Raw genomic sequence first — 15,423 nt, forward strand, 5'->3', positions numbered from 1 at the left:
GCGCCTTGGACTTGGCCACACCCACTCGATCACACGGTGCTAACTTAAGGAGTGGAGGTGAAACTCGCACAAAACACGAACACGGACACACAAACCTGCAGTTTGTCTTGTCAAGTCAAAACAGGCCCCATAAATGGAATGTTTCAGTGTTTTTTAGAGTCTGTTTTTCTGGATCTGAGACGGACACGACCACAAAGATTTAAATCACACAACAAAGGACCTTGAGTCATGTGATGCTCATTCACAGCGAGAAGTTGCTCTTGTTCTGTCATGAATGAAAAACAACATTCCTGCTGCTCCTCTGGACATGCCCTCAACACGCACCAGAGTCCAGGTACCCTGGGGAAAGATGCTTTTTGTAGACGGAGCCTGCAGGGGGCGCTGTTTCCTGTCATATAAAGTCAGTGAGGGGTCTCACCTGTAGAGCAGCAGTCAGGTGAGCTCACAGCGGATCTGTGTCAAATGACCTGTTCTAAACTCTCTGGATTCAAAACAGTTCAACAAACATTAAAGACAAAAATTCAGGTTCAGATGCTTTGTGTTGATTTTTCACTCTGAGAGAAAATCACAGGCCGGAATGTAAAGCTAATGAGTCATGATCATCTCTGTCCACTGGGGAGCAGCCTTGCTTCCAAAAACAATACAAAAACAAATGGAAGAGTTTGGATGAAAACTACAAATGCAAAAGATAAAACAGATTTGGGGAAGTTTAAAAATGTGATACTCAATTCATATCGCGTCAGTTTCAATGTTTGAAACAAGATTTTTATTAAAAAAATAAAACATTTGTTATAATTGCAGAGAAGCTTCAGTGACAGAAAAACGAAGTTATAATTTCAAGAAAAACGTTTTAAATAAAAATAAATGATCATATTTAAAGAATAAAATCATTTGAGGAGATTTGGAGAATAATATAGAGAAATAGATAGATAGATAGATAGAGTACTTTATTCATCCCCGAAGGGAAATTAAGTTGTCATAGCAGCCGGTATATTTGAATACAATAAAATACAATACAATATTATTCTCCAATATATATAAAATAAAATATTATCAGAATCTCCTCCAAAGACATTAAGAAACATTAAATAATAAACACATGAAATAAAAGAACAGACAGATACTCTTACAGAGGTTATATAGCTTCACACAATCATATATAAATTATGTATATGTGTTTATATCATATGTATCAAAGCAAAAAGCTATTCAAACTATTTATACATATCAATTATCCCTCGTGTTTTCTTTTTGTCCTTTTTCACAAATATGTACAAGTTTATTTAAAAAAATCTAAAAAGCATGCATTGCGTTAGTACCAGCATGCATTGCGTTAGTGGCAGCATGCAGCGTTGACGGCGTTGACCGTTGCACACATAGATATATATCTATGGTTGCACACATATATATCTATGGTTGCACAGGGATCATATGACCGGTGCAGATCACGTGGCTCTGTGTTGTTGTGGCTGCAGTGCCTGAGTTGTCCACCAGGGGACAGGCTGAGGACTGACGCGGAGCTCCGAGCTCGGACCGGGTCCTGATGGAAGATGAACCCGCCTCACGGAGCCGGTTCTCCGCGTCATGACGGCGGGAGGAGGCTCTGGTCCCAGTTCTCCTGTTGGCTGGAATGTGTGTGTGTCGTTACCTTCGACCTGGAGCTCGGACAGGCTGTGGAGGTTAGCTTAGCATCGTTAGCATTGCATCGTTAGCATCTTGTCATTCATATGATTATAACTAATAATTACTAAAACACTTATGGTTCGACTGGTTTCATCAGATCTCATCTGAAAATTAATCACATTTATATAAATAACAAATTATCATCACATTAAAATGTGAATAAAAGTTTGTATTTAATAAAGAAACAAAGATTCAATTCAACAGTAACATATATAACATACATGTAATATACGTGTCTATATGAATATACATGTAACATACCTGTAATTTTAATGGAAAAAGGTTCAATATACATGTAACGTACTTGTCTGTATGAAGATACATGTAAGATGTGACATGTTCCAGCTCAATGAAAATGATCTGAGCAGAGGTTTGGTCTGAGGTTAAAACAGTAGAACATTGATGATGTCGTCAGTGATGCAGCGTGATGTTATGTCACCACACCAAAACTGACGTCATGGTTTTGTTTGTGTTTTTTAAGCTGATGTTCCCTCCAGATGTGAAACTCACTGAGAAGGAGGTGAAGTTTTTATCTTTCTTTCATCATCTCTGATCATCACTCCTTCCTGTTATTGATCCCGTTTCTTGTGATTTCTTGTCAGAAAACCAGTATCTGCTACTTGTCCTTCCCCGACTCGTACTCAGGTGAAAACTCACTTACTAATCACCACTCACCATCTTTCTTTATACCCTATGATATACAGCGCTTTGTGAAATGTAGGGTGCTGATGATCACTGTACACGAACAGCCCAACCTCATGTTGATAATGTGAATATGAACAGAGCGTCCCAGACACGTTTATTTCTACATTTAAAGATAAAGATGGCGAAGAGAAAATGTCTGAAAGTGTTTTTGTCAGTGTTAAGTTTCTCCCTATATAAGTTATTATTATAAGTATTGTTAGTAAATAATTTTAGACATAGTTCACATGAGCTTTTATTTCCCAGGATGCCTCGGGGACACTCAGTTTAGCTTCAGGCTGCGTCAGTCGGTCGGTCGAAGATCTTCACGGGTCAGAGACGACGTTTACAACCGAGACGCTCCGGTCACACTGCAGGTGAGTGAGTGAGTGACTGACGACTGACTGACTGACTGACTGAGGGACTGAGTGACTGAGTGACTGATGACTGAGTGAGTGAGTGAGTGAGTGAGTGACTGACTGATTGATTGATTGATTGATTGATTGATTTCTCTTGTTTATTCAGAGAGAAGCGTCCCATTTCTTTGGTTACGTCTATTTCAGACAAGTGAAGGATGTTTCAGTGAAGAGAGGATACTTCCAGAAGGTGAGGATCAGTCTTTCACCAGATGTTAGCCAGTGACCAGATATTAGTCTGTGACCAGGTGAAGGGAAAGGTTCCAATAAACCAGATCAGGCTTTTCACATTAAAAGCTTCTTCACGTTGAGTTGGGTTGACAGCTCTGAATCCCGTGACCCTCTGTGTTACAGTCTCTCGTGCTCGTGTCCAGGTTACCGTACACTCACCTGTTCCACTCGCTGCTGCAGATCATCGCACCTGAGTTTTTTGAGAAGCTGGAGCCGTGTCTTGAAGCAGGTGATGTCATGATTACATCATAACCTGTAACCATTTAGAGCAGAGTGCTGAAACGTCACCTGACCTCTTTTACTTGCCCTCACAGTTTGTAATGAGATCGACCAATGGCCTTCGCCCACACCTGGACTGACTCTCAACCTGCCTGTGATGGGCGGGGCCTTACAGGTAAGTCGAGGAGGCGTGGCCTTACATTTGACTAACAGTTAAACACAGAGTTGTCTTTACTCACCATGGCAACAGCAGGTGAGGCTCAATGATATTGTAATGTTTGACTCCAGAGCGTGTGACTGAAACTGGCCTCTAGGTGGCAGCATGAAACCAGCTGAGTACTCAAACATGTTCAGGTCGTCACGTGACTCATCAGCTACCGTGACATAATGTGAGTTTGTTACTGTTTGATCTTCCAGGTGAGGATTCCTTCAAAAACAGACAAACCAGGTGGAAGTCCAGTCAGACACATGACGACAGAGGTCAGAGGTCAAACTGTTTGTCCTTCATTCTGTTTTGAATAAAGTTTGATACTCATATTTGTATTTCCTCAGAACGTCCTGCCGGCTCCGACTCTGCTGCCAACCCTCCACGAACTGGACCTATTCAAGTCAGAGCTCAATTACTTTTGTTCTTCGTCCTTTGACGAGTTTTAGTCTTGTGACTCTAATGTGACCTCTGACCTCTGAGCAGGAGCTTCCAGTCGCTGCTGATCCACCTGCAGATGCTCTGGGAGCTAACCTTACTCGGAGAACCACTGGTCGTCATGGCGCCGTCTCCCAACGTCTCCTCAGAGATCGTGCTGGCTCTCGTCAGGTATCTGAATGTCCAATTAGAATCACTTTTGTATCTTTGTGACATCAGAGGTTTAACAAGCTGCTGGCAGCCAATCAGAGAGCAGTGTTTGTTTTGTTGCCTTGGTGACAGTGTGTGTGTCTCCTCAGCTCCATCAGTCCTCTGAAGTTCTGCTGCGACTTTCGACCTTATTTCACGATTCATGACAGTGAATTCAGAGAATACACGACGAGGACGCAGGCGCCGTGAGTCACTGACTGTGTGTGTGTTTGTGTGTTTGTATGTGTGTTGTAGACCTAACCTGTGTGTGTTTGTCTTTGTGACCTCGCTTGTGTGTGTGTGTGTGTGTGTGTGTGTGTGTCAGACCTAACGTTCTTCTTGGAGTAACAAACCCGTTCTTCATCAAGACGTTTCAGTCGTGGCCTCACATCATCAGACTGGGAGACGTCATGACGACAGGTATTCATCCTCTTTTACTTCTTCCTCTTCATCATCACTTCTTTTATCATCACTGTGTTGCCATGGTGACAGCTCAGTTACAGTAAATGGTTGGTCGGGCCGCCAGGCTATACTCCCCCCCTCGCCAGGCTAAGCGTCGCTTGTTTTTTTTATTTAAAAAAATAAATAAATCCGTCACTCGCGCACATCAACAACACTTCACTTCCTCATTGAGCCCCGATCCCCAAGCAACCATCCTATTGGTCCAAACAGTCACATGTCCCACCCAGACCCATTCACTGACCGTCGGACATCAGAACGCTCCTTCAACACAGTGTTTTACTGAACATACGTCCCCTTCACTGACCGTCGGACATCAGAACGCTCCTTCAACACAGTGTTTTACTGAACATAAGTCAAAACCAAACATAAACATAAACCTAGTCCGTTACACGATTAGGCTGCAGCTATTTGGTTTTAGTTATTTAAAAATAGGGTACTTCTTATTTCATACATTTTCCACAAATATGAGCAGGACTCAAATAGCCCTACAAAGTTCTGTGTTTAATTTATTTCAAAGTAGGCCGACACTTGCCTGTGTATTTTGTTTGTTTGATATTTTGTTGCTTGTCTGTTTGAGTAGCTAGCTGAAAGCAAAAAAGTAGTAGGCTTACCTTTTATTGGTAACCAAACTGTTACGGTTCATTGTTTCTGAAATAAGAGGCCTGACTGCTATGTTCACAGCAAACTTGATTTTTTTTAAATATTAAGTAGGGCTGCCACTAACGACTATTTTTCTATCGATTAATCTGACGACTATTTTATCGATTAGTCGATTAATGTAAACGATTAATTTTCCTCCAAAAAAATCAAATTGACCATTTCAATTCAGTTAATTTTATTTTGATAACAACAAACTGTATGTCACCATATAATGCAGCACAAAACAAAATGTAAACAAAGGCTCAAATATTAAAGTGCAAAACTGTAGGTTTAAACTAGCAACTCCAACGTGATAAAAATAAATAAAAAAGAGGGCTTATAAGTTAAGTCAGCAGTGCAACTCAAAAAGATATCAAAGTATCTATTTAACCCCTTATCAAAATAAAAATAAAAGCTCAAAATCCGACCATGTCTTCAGACCCCCCCCCCCCCCCCCCCCCGCGGCTGCCTTCTAGCAGCCCTACCACCAGGCTTAGCAAGTTTTCTGGGGGAAACCCTGGGTTGGTTAATCCAGGATGTGAGCTGATTGTTAAAGTTAAAGATGTGATTTCTTCCAGGTGATTTACCCAAACAGGTGAAGGTGAAGAAATTATCTAAGTTAAAGATACTCGACACAAAACCAGGTAACAAGTGTGAGTGGATGTGTGTGCCTGTGGGTTCATAGTATTTGTGTGTGTGTGTGTGTGTGTGTTCACAGTATTTGTGTGTTTATGTGTGCAGGGATCTACACATCGTACAAGACATTTCTTAACAAAGACAAAATTCTGATTAAACGACTGTTGAAGGTAAAATGAACATGAGTTACATGACATCATGAATCACTTGACATGAATGTTTACCGTGTGTACATCTGCGTGTTCAGGGGATTCAGAGGAAGAGGCCGTCAGAGGTGCAGAGCGCCATCTTGAGGAGACACCTGTTAGAACTCACTCAGAGCTTCATCATCCCTCTGGTGAGAAATGTGATGAGAATCCGAACAGTTATTTACACAGCTTCTCTCTGATCAGCCTTGATCAGCTGATCAGAACAACCTCATGTTCTAAACCAACAACCTGTATCTTAGATCCCATTCCTACCAATTTAGGGTTAGGGTTCGTTACTGAACACAATCACCACAGCCCTTTAAACTAGCTGTAATCAAATCATCCAATCACACAGCAGGAACTCTGCTCCTGTCATCACATTAACCCTGTGTTTTGTCTTTCAGGAGCGATACATGGCGAGTCTGATGCCTCTACAGAGATCTGTGACACCTTGGAAGGTAAACAGGAAGTGGATCATAATTGATGATGTTATCTCTCAGGAGATGTTGCCTGACGTTTGTCCTGACGTTTCAGACGCCTCCTCTGATTCGACCGTTCAGTCAGGACGAGTTCATGTCGACTCTGGATCACACCGGACCTCAGCTGACATCGCTGCTCAAAGGTGATTGGACAGGACTTTACAGGTGAGTCGCTCAGGTGTCGTTGGCTCGGCTTCCTGTTCCTGTGCTAGGCCGTGAAAACTGAAATCATCTTCTTGACTCAACAGGAAGTTTTTCAGGTCTCCGAACTTTGACGGTTGGTATCGCCAGCGCCACAAAGAGATGAGTCAGAAACTGGAGAGTCTCCACCTGGAGATCATCTGTGACGCTGTAAGTTATGACATCACATGTTAGTTTATGACACCACACGTTTGTCAGCTGTTGAACTTCTGGACTCTGGCGTTGGTCTCCAGGACCTGATCGGTTGGACCAAAGACAAATCTGAGGTTGAGATCGTCGACCTGATTCTGAAGCTCAGGGAGAAACTGGTGAGTAAATCAGGGTCAATGCAAAACCACATGAGATCACATGAGACCAGAGAACTTTTGGTTTGGACTTGGTCAAATTTGAGGTACTGGACAAGAAGTATGTTTGTATTTTTCAGAATAAAGCTCAAAGGCAGCAGCTGCAGATGAAGGACGGAGTTTTAGAAAAACTGGACTCTTTTGTAAACCTGATCATCAGGACACTTCCTGAAGACCTGCACACAGTCCTGAGACCTCATGAGACCATCTGAGACCTCATGAGACCAACTAAGTCTGCCTGAGACCAAATATTTAAACATCAGACCACCTGAGACCGCATTAGACATCAGCGCACACTACACAGAGGACACACTACATCGAGGACACACTACACTGAGGACAAACTACACTAAGAACCGGTACACTGAGGACACACTACACTATGGACACACTACAATAATAACACACTACACAGAGGACACACTACACCGAGGACACACTACACTGAGAACAAACTACACTAAGAACCGGTACTCTGAGGACACACTACTCTGTGGACACACTACACTGAAACAGTGAATGTTCTTTATGTTCTCTGGTTGTGTTTCTGATGTTTCCACATTAAAAATGAATCAGAACATTTGTAAAGTTGTGATAAAAAAGTTTATATTTTATGAGATTTTTCATGGTATGACAACTTTTAAGCTATTGAGACTTTTTGCACTAAATAAAACTTTATTCTCAGACAGATTTAACAGTCAACATGTTGACTGTCCAACATGTGATAGGTTTATTTAAAATACTTTTATTTTCAAACATGAGTTTATTTGCGAAACTTAGCGGCTGAACCTCTTCCTGCTCCGTCATTACAACGTTCATCTAACTTATCGGACCTGTTTCGATAAAAATAGGATGAAAAACTAAATTACGTCAGTTCACTTGTGCTTTGACGACTTAATTTGAACACTGGTCACATGACTCAGGTCAGCATCATGTTCTATTTCTCCGGACTTCAGAAAATGTAAAATGTAAAAGCTGATATCTCATGATACACGTTTGTTGACCTTCAGTCGAGATCACATGACACAACAGCTCCTTCTGGAGGTGGCTATTTAAATCTACACAAAAACACCTTGCAACAAAATCACAATTGAAGAAAACAATTCAGTTTAAGAACAAAATAAAACAATTTTTTGAAGGAGGAAAAATATTTTAATTTCACCAGGAGAATCAAAAATATACAAATCGATCTTAAGAACAGATATCTATCAGTGATGTCATCATACATGTTCTAATTCTCATGTGTGTTCAGTTCGACAGCAGAATTTAAAGCAAACCTTGAATCATCCAGGAAGTGAAAAATCTATGGCAGTATAAACTGTTGGGAGATTTCCCTTCGTCACAGAGAAAAATAATTACAAGCAGTTGGTTGATTATTTCTTCTTCAGGGGTTTTATTTTCTCTTGTTGTTCCACCACGTTACCGCCTGCAGCCTGAGGACGTGGTGCTTCTCCTGCGGGCTGAAGTGCAGGATGGTCAAGATGGCAGTGAGTGTCTGATGCCTCCCGCTGGCGTCCTGCAGGGTCAGGAACTTGTAGACGACGTTCTTCAGGTACTCCATGTTGGCGCCCTCTCTGCCCTGGTCTCGGATCAGCTTGTCGACATGTCCTCGCAGTTCCGTCACCTCCTCGTCATGTCGTTCTCCATTAGCGATGAGCCTGGCCTGCAGCTGGTGGATGTCCTCCTCCAGGCGATGTTTTTGCCGTCGCAGGCCACCGACCTCCACATCTTTCCTGGCCAGCTGTTCAGCATACAGCAGCAGCGCGGGCTCAGCTGGCGCAACTCGCTGCAAGGCTTGGCCGATGATTTCACCCTCGGACTCGGGCTCGTGTCTATCATCGTTTACCTCGGAGGAGTCATTGCTGCGTCCAAGCGCAGCAGCGGCCCTCAGCCTCTCAAGCTCCTGGTCCTTCTCGTCCAGCAGCGCCATGGTCCTCTCCCTCTGCTTGTGCAACTCTGCCTCCAGTCGCAGCAGCTCCTCCCGATGCACCACCACCGCCCGCTCCACTTCCTGTTTGTGGCTCTGCTGCAGTGCTGCTGCCGCCTGCTGCCGCTCCGCCAGCTCGCGGCAGTGTTGGGTGTTGGCCTCGTCGCTCTGTATCCTCAGGTTGATGTACTTCTCCTTTAGCTCTGACAGCTGGTCCCGGACCTCCTCCAGCTCTTTGGCCTGGCTGCCATCTTTGGTGTTTTTGTTCTTCAGCACCACCTGTGCTCGCAGCTTGTAGCGCTCAAACTCGTCCTTCAGCTGCCGCAGCTCCAGCTGGTAAACAAGCATTGACGCTCTGTCGCTGCCCTGGTCTTCCTCGGTTTCTGTCAGGTCCAGGATGTTCTGGTTTGGGTTCCTCTGAGCCGCCAATAGCATCAGCTTCTTCACCTTTTCCAGCTTCTCCTTCAGCGCATTGACGTCCAGCTGTGACTCGTCCACGCAGAGGTCAGAGGTCGACCTGCTCGAAGCGGCGATGGCCAGTGTTTTGTTCTCAGTGTCCAGCTGCAGGATCCGGTCTCGGAGTCTCTGAGCGGCCTGCTGGTCACGCTGCCTCACCTTTTCACAGGAGCCGAGCAGCTCAGAAAGCTCCGAGACTCGCTGCTCCAGACCTGCAACCCGGACCTCTGCAGACTGAGCACGCTCACGAGCACGCTCCTCAGCCTCGCAAGCCTGAAAATACAGAGACAGTGTTGAGACACTCTGAGGACCAAAATCTGATGAGACCAACACCAATCTGGATGGTAGCTTCCTGGTCTAAGCCTGAATCAGGTTTTGGCTCAGGTCAGACTTACCTTCCTGGTTTCTATATGGATCTGCTTTTGGAAGTGTTTTTTCTGTTCTGTCAGTTCCTGCTGTAGCTTGTCGACTCTGGGATCTGGTTTCTTCTGGTCTGCCTCTGCGACTTGAAGCCTCCTCCTCAGCTCATCTCTTTCCTCCCTGACCTGGTTCAGGTGAGCCTCGTACTCCGCCCCCCGGTCTACGGCCTGTGATGTCATGAGAAGGGCGGCATTGGCGTCCTGTAGGTGGAGCTCTGCGTCCTGTCGAAGGTCTCGTTCCTGCTGCAGGATCCTCTGCAGCTCTCGCAGCTGCTGGACGTGGTCGCCGTGCTCCTGCTCCCGCTCGTGCTGCTGCGTGATGATGCGAGCACGACTTTCGGCCAGCTGCTGGTGAAGGGCACGACGCTCCGCCTCCTGCTGCGTCGTCACAACGACCATTTGCTCCTGCAGCTCCTCCACCTCCTGCTTCACCTGACGTTTGTCGGCTTGGAAACTTGCCTCCATCCGAGACTTCTCCTGTGTCACAGTGGCGAGAGCGCTGGTGAGCGTGCTCAGTTGGCCCTTCAGCTGGGCCAGTCGTCGGTCCGCCTCTACGCTTGGAAGGGGCGTGGTCTGTTGCAGCGTCTCTCCTGCTACATTGGTGGTATCAAGCTCTGCTCTCAGCGACTGTAAGAAGAAATGTGAAAGAGGTGATTGATCAAGTTTTGCACCACTCCCGCATTATTCACACCGTAAGTGCAATCATAAAGTGGGATGCAGCTTCTTTAGAAACTCTTTCAAACATTCAAACGTACTGTTGAGTTAAGTTTTGCGCCCATGTCTCCTTGGTCTTCTTCAGACTGATCACCTCTGATGTCAGTGGGTGTGTCCAAAGACACCGCTGTGTCCACGCTGTCCTCGCTGTGCAAGGAGCAGCCATCGTCAGCAGGGTCTGGGCGTACGATGTTGGCGTCCTGATTCTGTTCCTGGTCCTGGGTCACAGTAAGGACCTTCAGACTTGCCTCTAGAGCCTCCTTCTCCTTCAGCAGACTCTTGTAGGCCTGGACCACGTCCTTGAAGCGGCTCTGGTACTGGACCAGCTGCTTCTTCTGGGACTCGTTGGCGTCCAGAAGCTCCTTCCTGCTAGGACCGCCCCCGAAACTCATTCCAAACTTCTCCATGGTCGTCTCCTGGGCAACCAGTCAGATCGGTTCCAACATCAGGACCACAACTGGTTCATGGTGAAAACTGAAGAGAGCACAGTCCATCCCATAATATCCTCATTAAATCAACATGAACTGAAATCATTCATAGAATCAGTTATTGATATTCATAATCATATATTTGTTTGGCAGCTTCAATAAAATACTATTTTAATAATCAACATCAATATTTAAACAGTGGAGCTGGTGTTTTCCTCACTGGGTTGTGTCTGCAGGTTGGAAGCCTGAAAGTCAAAACTCAGGGAACATCGACAGACACATCTGAAGTTTCAGATTCTGATCAGTTGATAATTAATAATTAATACAACAAGGCCACAGACGTTTGATTGATAGATTTCAGATGTTGATAAAGTAAATAAAAACCGCTTCAGTTTCTGTTTGATTATGTTTTTAATCAACATTCAGATTGAATTAAATTTGAATAATGAATTGAATGTTTCCTATTCGTCATCAAATCAACAACTTCCCGGTTCTCACCTGAAGAAACGTTGCGTCAGAAAAACGAGTCGAAGAAGGCTCTGTAAATAAAGAAAACACGGATCCGCACCGCCGCCATGTTGTATTTAACCGGATGTGAGGAGCAGGAGGAGGAGGCGGGGACTCACGGATGCGTTCACCGACATCAGGGATTTTAAAACCCACCTGTTTCATCTTGATACCCGCTACAGAAATAATAAAGTAAAGCAAACGAATCTCAATATGATTACAATTAATTATCTTAGTGTTTTCAGTGGCGGTTTTTTAAATTTGTTTAACAAAGAACTTTAACGGAAAAATAAATAAAACTTTTGTAAATAAGTGGATTGAGTGAATGTTGTTGATTAATGTTCACATTTCCCAGTGACCGTGAACACGTCCACACTATTTGTAAATCAATAAAGGTTTTTCAAAGTAGTGACGTCATTTCTTCCGCGTTGGCCTGGACGTGGCACCGAGGAGGAGCTGCGCCCGCCCCGGTTCTCTTCCGCCTGCCCCCGGTCTAATCCCCGGTCTCCTCCCGGTCTGCTCCCGGTCTGCTCCCCAGCTTCCCAGCAGCTGCTCCCGGCCTGACCGACCTGCTCCCCCGGGACTCTCCGGTGAAATGGGCCTCACCATCTCGTCCCTGTTCGCCCGGTTCTTCGGGAAGAAGCAGATGAGGATCCTGATGGGTGAGAGAGGCTAAGCTAACTAGCTCTGATGCTAACAGGCGGAAACCCGCTTCTATTAGTGTATGTTTTTATGACAGATGTGATTCTCATATTAAATTTGTTTTCCGGTTCTAAAGTGTTGACAGAGTCTGAGCTGAACCACAGGGTTAAACACAAGCTAGCTGTTAGCTCCAAAGGCTAACTGACTGTTTGATTTACTCACCCTAATTAAACATGTGATGTTTGTTTTGGTTCAGTTGGTTTAGACGCAGCTGGAAAAACCACGATTCTGTACAAACTGAAGCTGGGAGAGATCGTCACCACTATCCCCACCATCGGTAAGTTCAACCACCAGTAACCAGCTGAGAGCTCCTGAGATAAACCAGCTGATCATCTCACTGCTCCAAAGAGCGATTATTGATAACTTGATAGTGTTGAAGCTACTGATCAAACACATCAGTTATTGCGTAATGTTGTTTGGACTGTAGATGATTGATTGATCTGTGATCAGTTATTATATATATTACAGTGTCTGGCAGGGCTGTGCGATATTTATAATCTACGATAATATCTTAATTGTTGTTTGTAACGATGTGCGAACTCAGGTTATTGAGAAAATGATGATCCATGAGCCACACATTCACACTCTGCATGTCACTGTGATCAGATGGAGCCCGGCTGCTCTGATGATGAAGACATTCAGATCCTTGATGGGTTTTTCTGTCAAAACAGAGAATTTGAAAAAAGAGATTTGATGGAGAGAAGCAGCTCCGTCAGATCTCGCTCCGCCTCCTCCGACTAAATTCTCCTGTGGAAACTAGTGATCATGTTTGTCCCGGATCAGATTCAACCCTATGCGCTGTTGATTATATAAAAGAATTATGAATCTTATTAACGATTCCAGAAGTAACAGCCCAAACTCAGTCTGGGTAAAAACAACAGACTTTAAAAACGAGTAAATGTTTACGGAGCTGGCGTTGCTCTGATTGGTTTGACGCAGTCAGCGAGAATCATAGAGACGCAGAGGAGAAGTAAATTAGTGACAGAGCTGCTAAAGACTAAAAAAATCATTCACGCACCAAACATGTGTGAAAAAGCCCAAATGTACACTAAGTGGACCTAGTTTAGCTGCGCTCGGCTCCCTGGTTATACAAATGTAAACATAGAACTAAGCAGAACCTCAGACTAAAGCTCATCAAACGCTGCGTCTGTTCCAGGTTTTAACGTGGAGACCGTCGAGTATAAGAACATCTGTTTCACGGTCTGGGACGTCGGTGGTCAGGACAAGATCCGACCCCTGTGGAGACACTACTTCCAGAACACACAGGTACCAAACATGAATGTAAACCAGAACTAACCTCTTTTCCACCGAGGCAGCTTGTTCCGTCTGGAGCCGGAACCTGATCTTCAACATGTCTTCAGAAGTTTGCAGGGACCTGACGACGTCCGAACCAGCGCCAGGTTCACCTTGGTTTAAGAACCAGAACCCTCCTGCCAAAGTTTTCAAGATTCAAGACTTGTGCACATCAATGACATTAGTTACCACATGTTTTAACATTGATTGTAAAACTGAACCTGATGAGAATGTAGAACAGCGTGATTGTGTGTGACCGTGTAACCTCTGACCTCTGCAGGGTCTGATTTTCGTGGTGGACAGTAACGACAGAGAGCGAGTACCAGAGTCGGCAGAGGAACTCAACAAGATGGTGAGAATACATCTACAGATTATTCATCTGTGTCTGATCATTATTTACTCTTCTGTTGATCAGGAATCAATTCATCACATCAGATTAACGTTTTCCTCTGCATGTAAAATGATCATCAGTCACATGATCCATGACGGCACCAGTCACATGACTCTCTCTCTTCAGATCCAGGAGGACGAGTTGAAGGACGCCGTTCTTCTGGTGTTTGCAAACAAACAGGATCTTCCAAATGCGATGAGTGTCACTGAGCTGACCGACAAGCTGGGTCTGAACAACCTCCGCAGCCGAACTGTAAGAACCCGTATTCACGAGTTGTTCCTGATCTGACCGCGGTTGTTTGTGACCTCGTGTCAGCGTCTGATGGATTTCTTAGTATTTCATGATGTCATGACACAGGTTGTCAACATGATGACATTACAATTACGTCATTTGTCAAAGGATAAAACTTGTTTTTTAATTAATGTTGAAAAGATAAGATTTTGATCAAAAAGATTCAAGACAAATTTTGTTTTATCTTAAACAAGTTTTAATGATAAATCTCCTGATGTCTTTAATATTTCCTTCCTTTCCCAATAAGAGCCTGGTGTTAATATGAGGTGTCTCTAACAGCTGTTTGGTCTGTTGTCTCGTCAGTGGCACATCCAGGCGACCTGCGCCACGCAGGGGACGGGTCTGTACGAGGGGCTGGACTGGTTGTCCAATGAGCTGTCGAAACGCTAAACCACCGACCGGGAAACAGGAAGTGACATGTACAAACGCAGGACGAGCACAGACTGTTTTTGTTTTTTAAATTATAAATGTGTCGTAAGAGGAAGTGATGTCATGGACTCTGGGCTCACCTTCATTTCCCATCATGCTCTACTCTTCTGTTCTTCCTGCAGATGTTTGTTCGATCTGTCTTTCTTTTAATCCGCATGTTTTAACTGAATCATGTGAGTGAAGGGATCGGGAGGGGCGTGGCTAACGACAGGTGACAGTTACCTCTGTGGGCGGGGCTACCAGCAGGTAACGGTGACCTGTCGTGTGATTACTCATTCCAGAGCCCTGAACGCCTCGTCATTCCTAATTAATGTGAAGAAGAAATGGAGATGATGCAATAAAGTTTTTTTTCTTCACTTGTTACCAGATTTGTTTTCATTTTAATTAAGAAAATGTCATTGAATAATTTTTATCATTTATCAAAAATCGGTTTTAACAATAATTTGTAACAATTTGTAAAAATCTTTATTCAGAGAAAATAATGTTTGTAAGCTGATATTTGTGTTGAAGTCTCATGACGTAAAAATATATTTTTAAGTTTAATGAGCTATTATGAGTAGTTGTGAAGTAACATTAAAGTTATAATAAAATAAAGTTACAATATTGATTTTCAGATGTTTCTACAATAAAGAAAGTTAATTGATAGTGTCAGAAATATTTTATCAAAATGATGAATCAGGAAACTTTGACATTGACACCAAACTTGCATTTTAACAAAGAAAATGTTTATCTGCGACTTTATTTCAACACTAGAAGTTAAGTAACGTACGATGGGGAAAAAAGTCAAAGTTATGTATTGATTTCTTCACTTGTGTTTTTATCAATTTATTTCAGCTTATTTTTAATTTGAAATAA

At 43.8% G+C, this 15,423-nt stretch overlaps 3 protein-coding genes across 3 annotated transcripts; 2 read left to right on the plus strand and 1 right to left on the minus strand.

Moving 5' to 3' along the window:
- Positions 1-1,494: 1,494 nt before the first annotated feature.
- dennd6b (DENN/MADD domain containing 6B) lies at positions 1,495-7,593 on the plus strand. Its single transcript, XM_061070956.1, has 20 exons — positions 1,495-1,679; positions 2,165-2,203; positions 2,286-2,328; positions 2,632-2,741; positions 2,890-2,970; positions 3,135-3,240; positions 3,326-3,405; positions 3,648-3,710; positions 3,783-3,838; positions 3,922-4,044; positions 4,173-4,268; positions 4,388-4,482; positions 5,742-5,807; positions 5,905-5,969; positions 6,047-6,136; positions 6,392-6,445; positions 6,522-6,631; positions 6,715-6,817; positions 6,901-6,975; positions 7,092-7,593. Exons 1-20 carry the CDS (start codon positions 1,551-1,553, stop codon positions 7,221-7,223), a joined length of 1,716 nt encoding a protein of 571 aa, XP_060926939.1. The 5' UTR covers positions 1,495-1,550; the 3' UTR covers positions 7,224-7,593.
- Positions 7,594-7,629: 36 nt separating this feature from the next.
- gcc1 (GRIP and coiled-coil domain containing 1) lies at positions 7,630-11,531 on the minus strand. The gene is made up of 4 exons (XM_061070944.1): positions 11,454-11,531; positions 10,569-11,001; positions 9,790-10,440; positions 7,630-9,667 (listed from the first exon to the last, which is right to left on the minus strand). The coding sequence occupies exons 2-4, from the start codon at positions 10,932-10,934 to the stop codon at positions 8,405-8,407; spliced, it is 2,280 nt and encodes a 759-aa protein (XP_060926927.1). The 5' UTR covers positions 10,935-11,001; positions 11,454-11,531; the 3' UTR covers positions 7,630-8,404.
- A 349-nt stretch (positions 11,532-11,880) lies between these two features.
- LOC133005831 (ADP-ribosylation factor 4) lies at positions 11,881-14,931 on the plus strand. Its single transcript, XM_061075620.1, has 6 exons — positions 11,881-12,124; positions 12,361-12,441; positions 13,321-13,430; positions 13,738-13,809; positions 13,975-14,100; positions 14,443-14,931. The coding sequence occupies exons 1-6, from the start codon at positions 12,058-12,060 to the stop codon at positions 14,527-14,529; spliced, it is 543 nt and encodes a 180-aa protein (XP_060931603.1). The 5' UTR covers positions 11,881-12,057; the 3' UTR covers positions 14,530-14,931.
- The last annotated feature ends 492 nt before the right edge of the window (positions 14,932-15,423 follow it).

This window comes from Limanda limanda, chromosome 1, assembly GCF_963576545.1.
Source record: "Limanda limanda chromosome 1, fLimLim1.1, whole genome shotgun sequence".
NCBI lineage: Eukaryota > Metazoa > Chordata > Actinopteri > Pleuronectiformes > Pleuronectidae > Limanda > Limanda limanda.

Bases quoted from the DNA above. Each gene is read 5' to 3' on its own strand.
- dennd6b (XM_061070956.1), top strand. From the start codon at position 1,551: ATGAACCCGCCTCACGGAGCCGGTTCTCCGCGTCATGACGGCGGGAGG. The intron at 4,483-5,741 runs GTATTCATCCTC...GATTTCTTCCAG, and splicing joins GGGAGACGTCATGACGACAG to GTGATTTACCCAAACAGGTG. The intron at 5,970-6,046 runs GTAAAATGAACA...CTGCGTGTTCAG, and splicing joins TGATTAAACGACTGTTGAAG to GGGATTCAGAGGAAGAGGCC.
- gcc1 (XM_061070944.1), bottom strand. From the start codon at position 10,934: ATGGAGAAGTTTGGAATGAGTTTCGGGGGCGGTCCTAGCAGGAAGGAG. The intron at 10,441-10,568 runs GTACGTTTGAAT...TTCTTCTTACAG, and splicing joins GCGCAAAACTTAACTCAACA to TCGCTGAGAGCAGAGCTTGA. The intron at 9,668-9,789 runs GTAAGTCTGACC...CTGTATTTTCAG, and splicing joins TCCATATAGAAACCAGGAAG to GCTTGCGAGGCTGAGGAGCG.
- LOC133005831 (XM_061075620.1), top strand. From the start codon at position 12,058: ATGGGCCTCACCATCTCGTCCCTGTTCGCCCGGTTCTTCGGGAAGAAG. The intron at 12,442-13,320 runs GTAAGTTCAACC...CGTCTGTTCCAG, and splicing joins CACCACTATCCCCACCATCG to GTTTTAACGTGGAGACCGTC. The intron at 13,431-13,737 runs GTACCAAACATG...TGACCTCTGCAG, and splicing joins ACTACTTCCAGAACACACAG to GGTCTGATTTTCGTGGTGGA.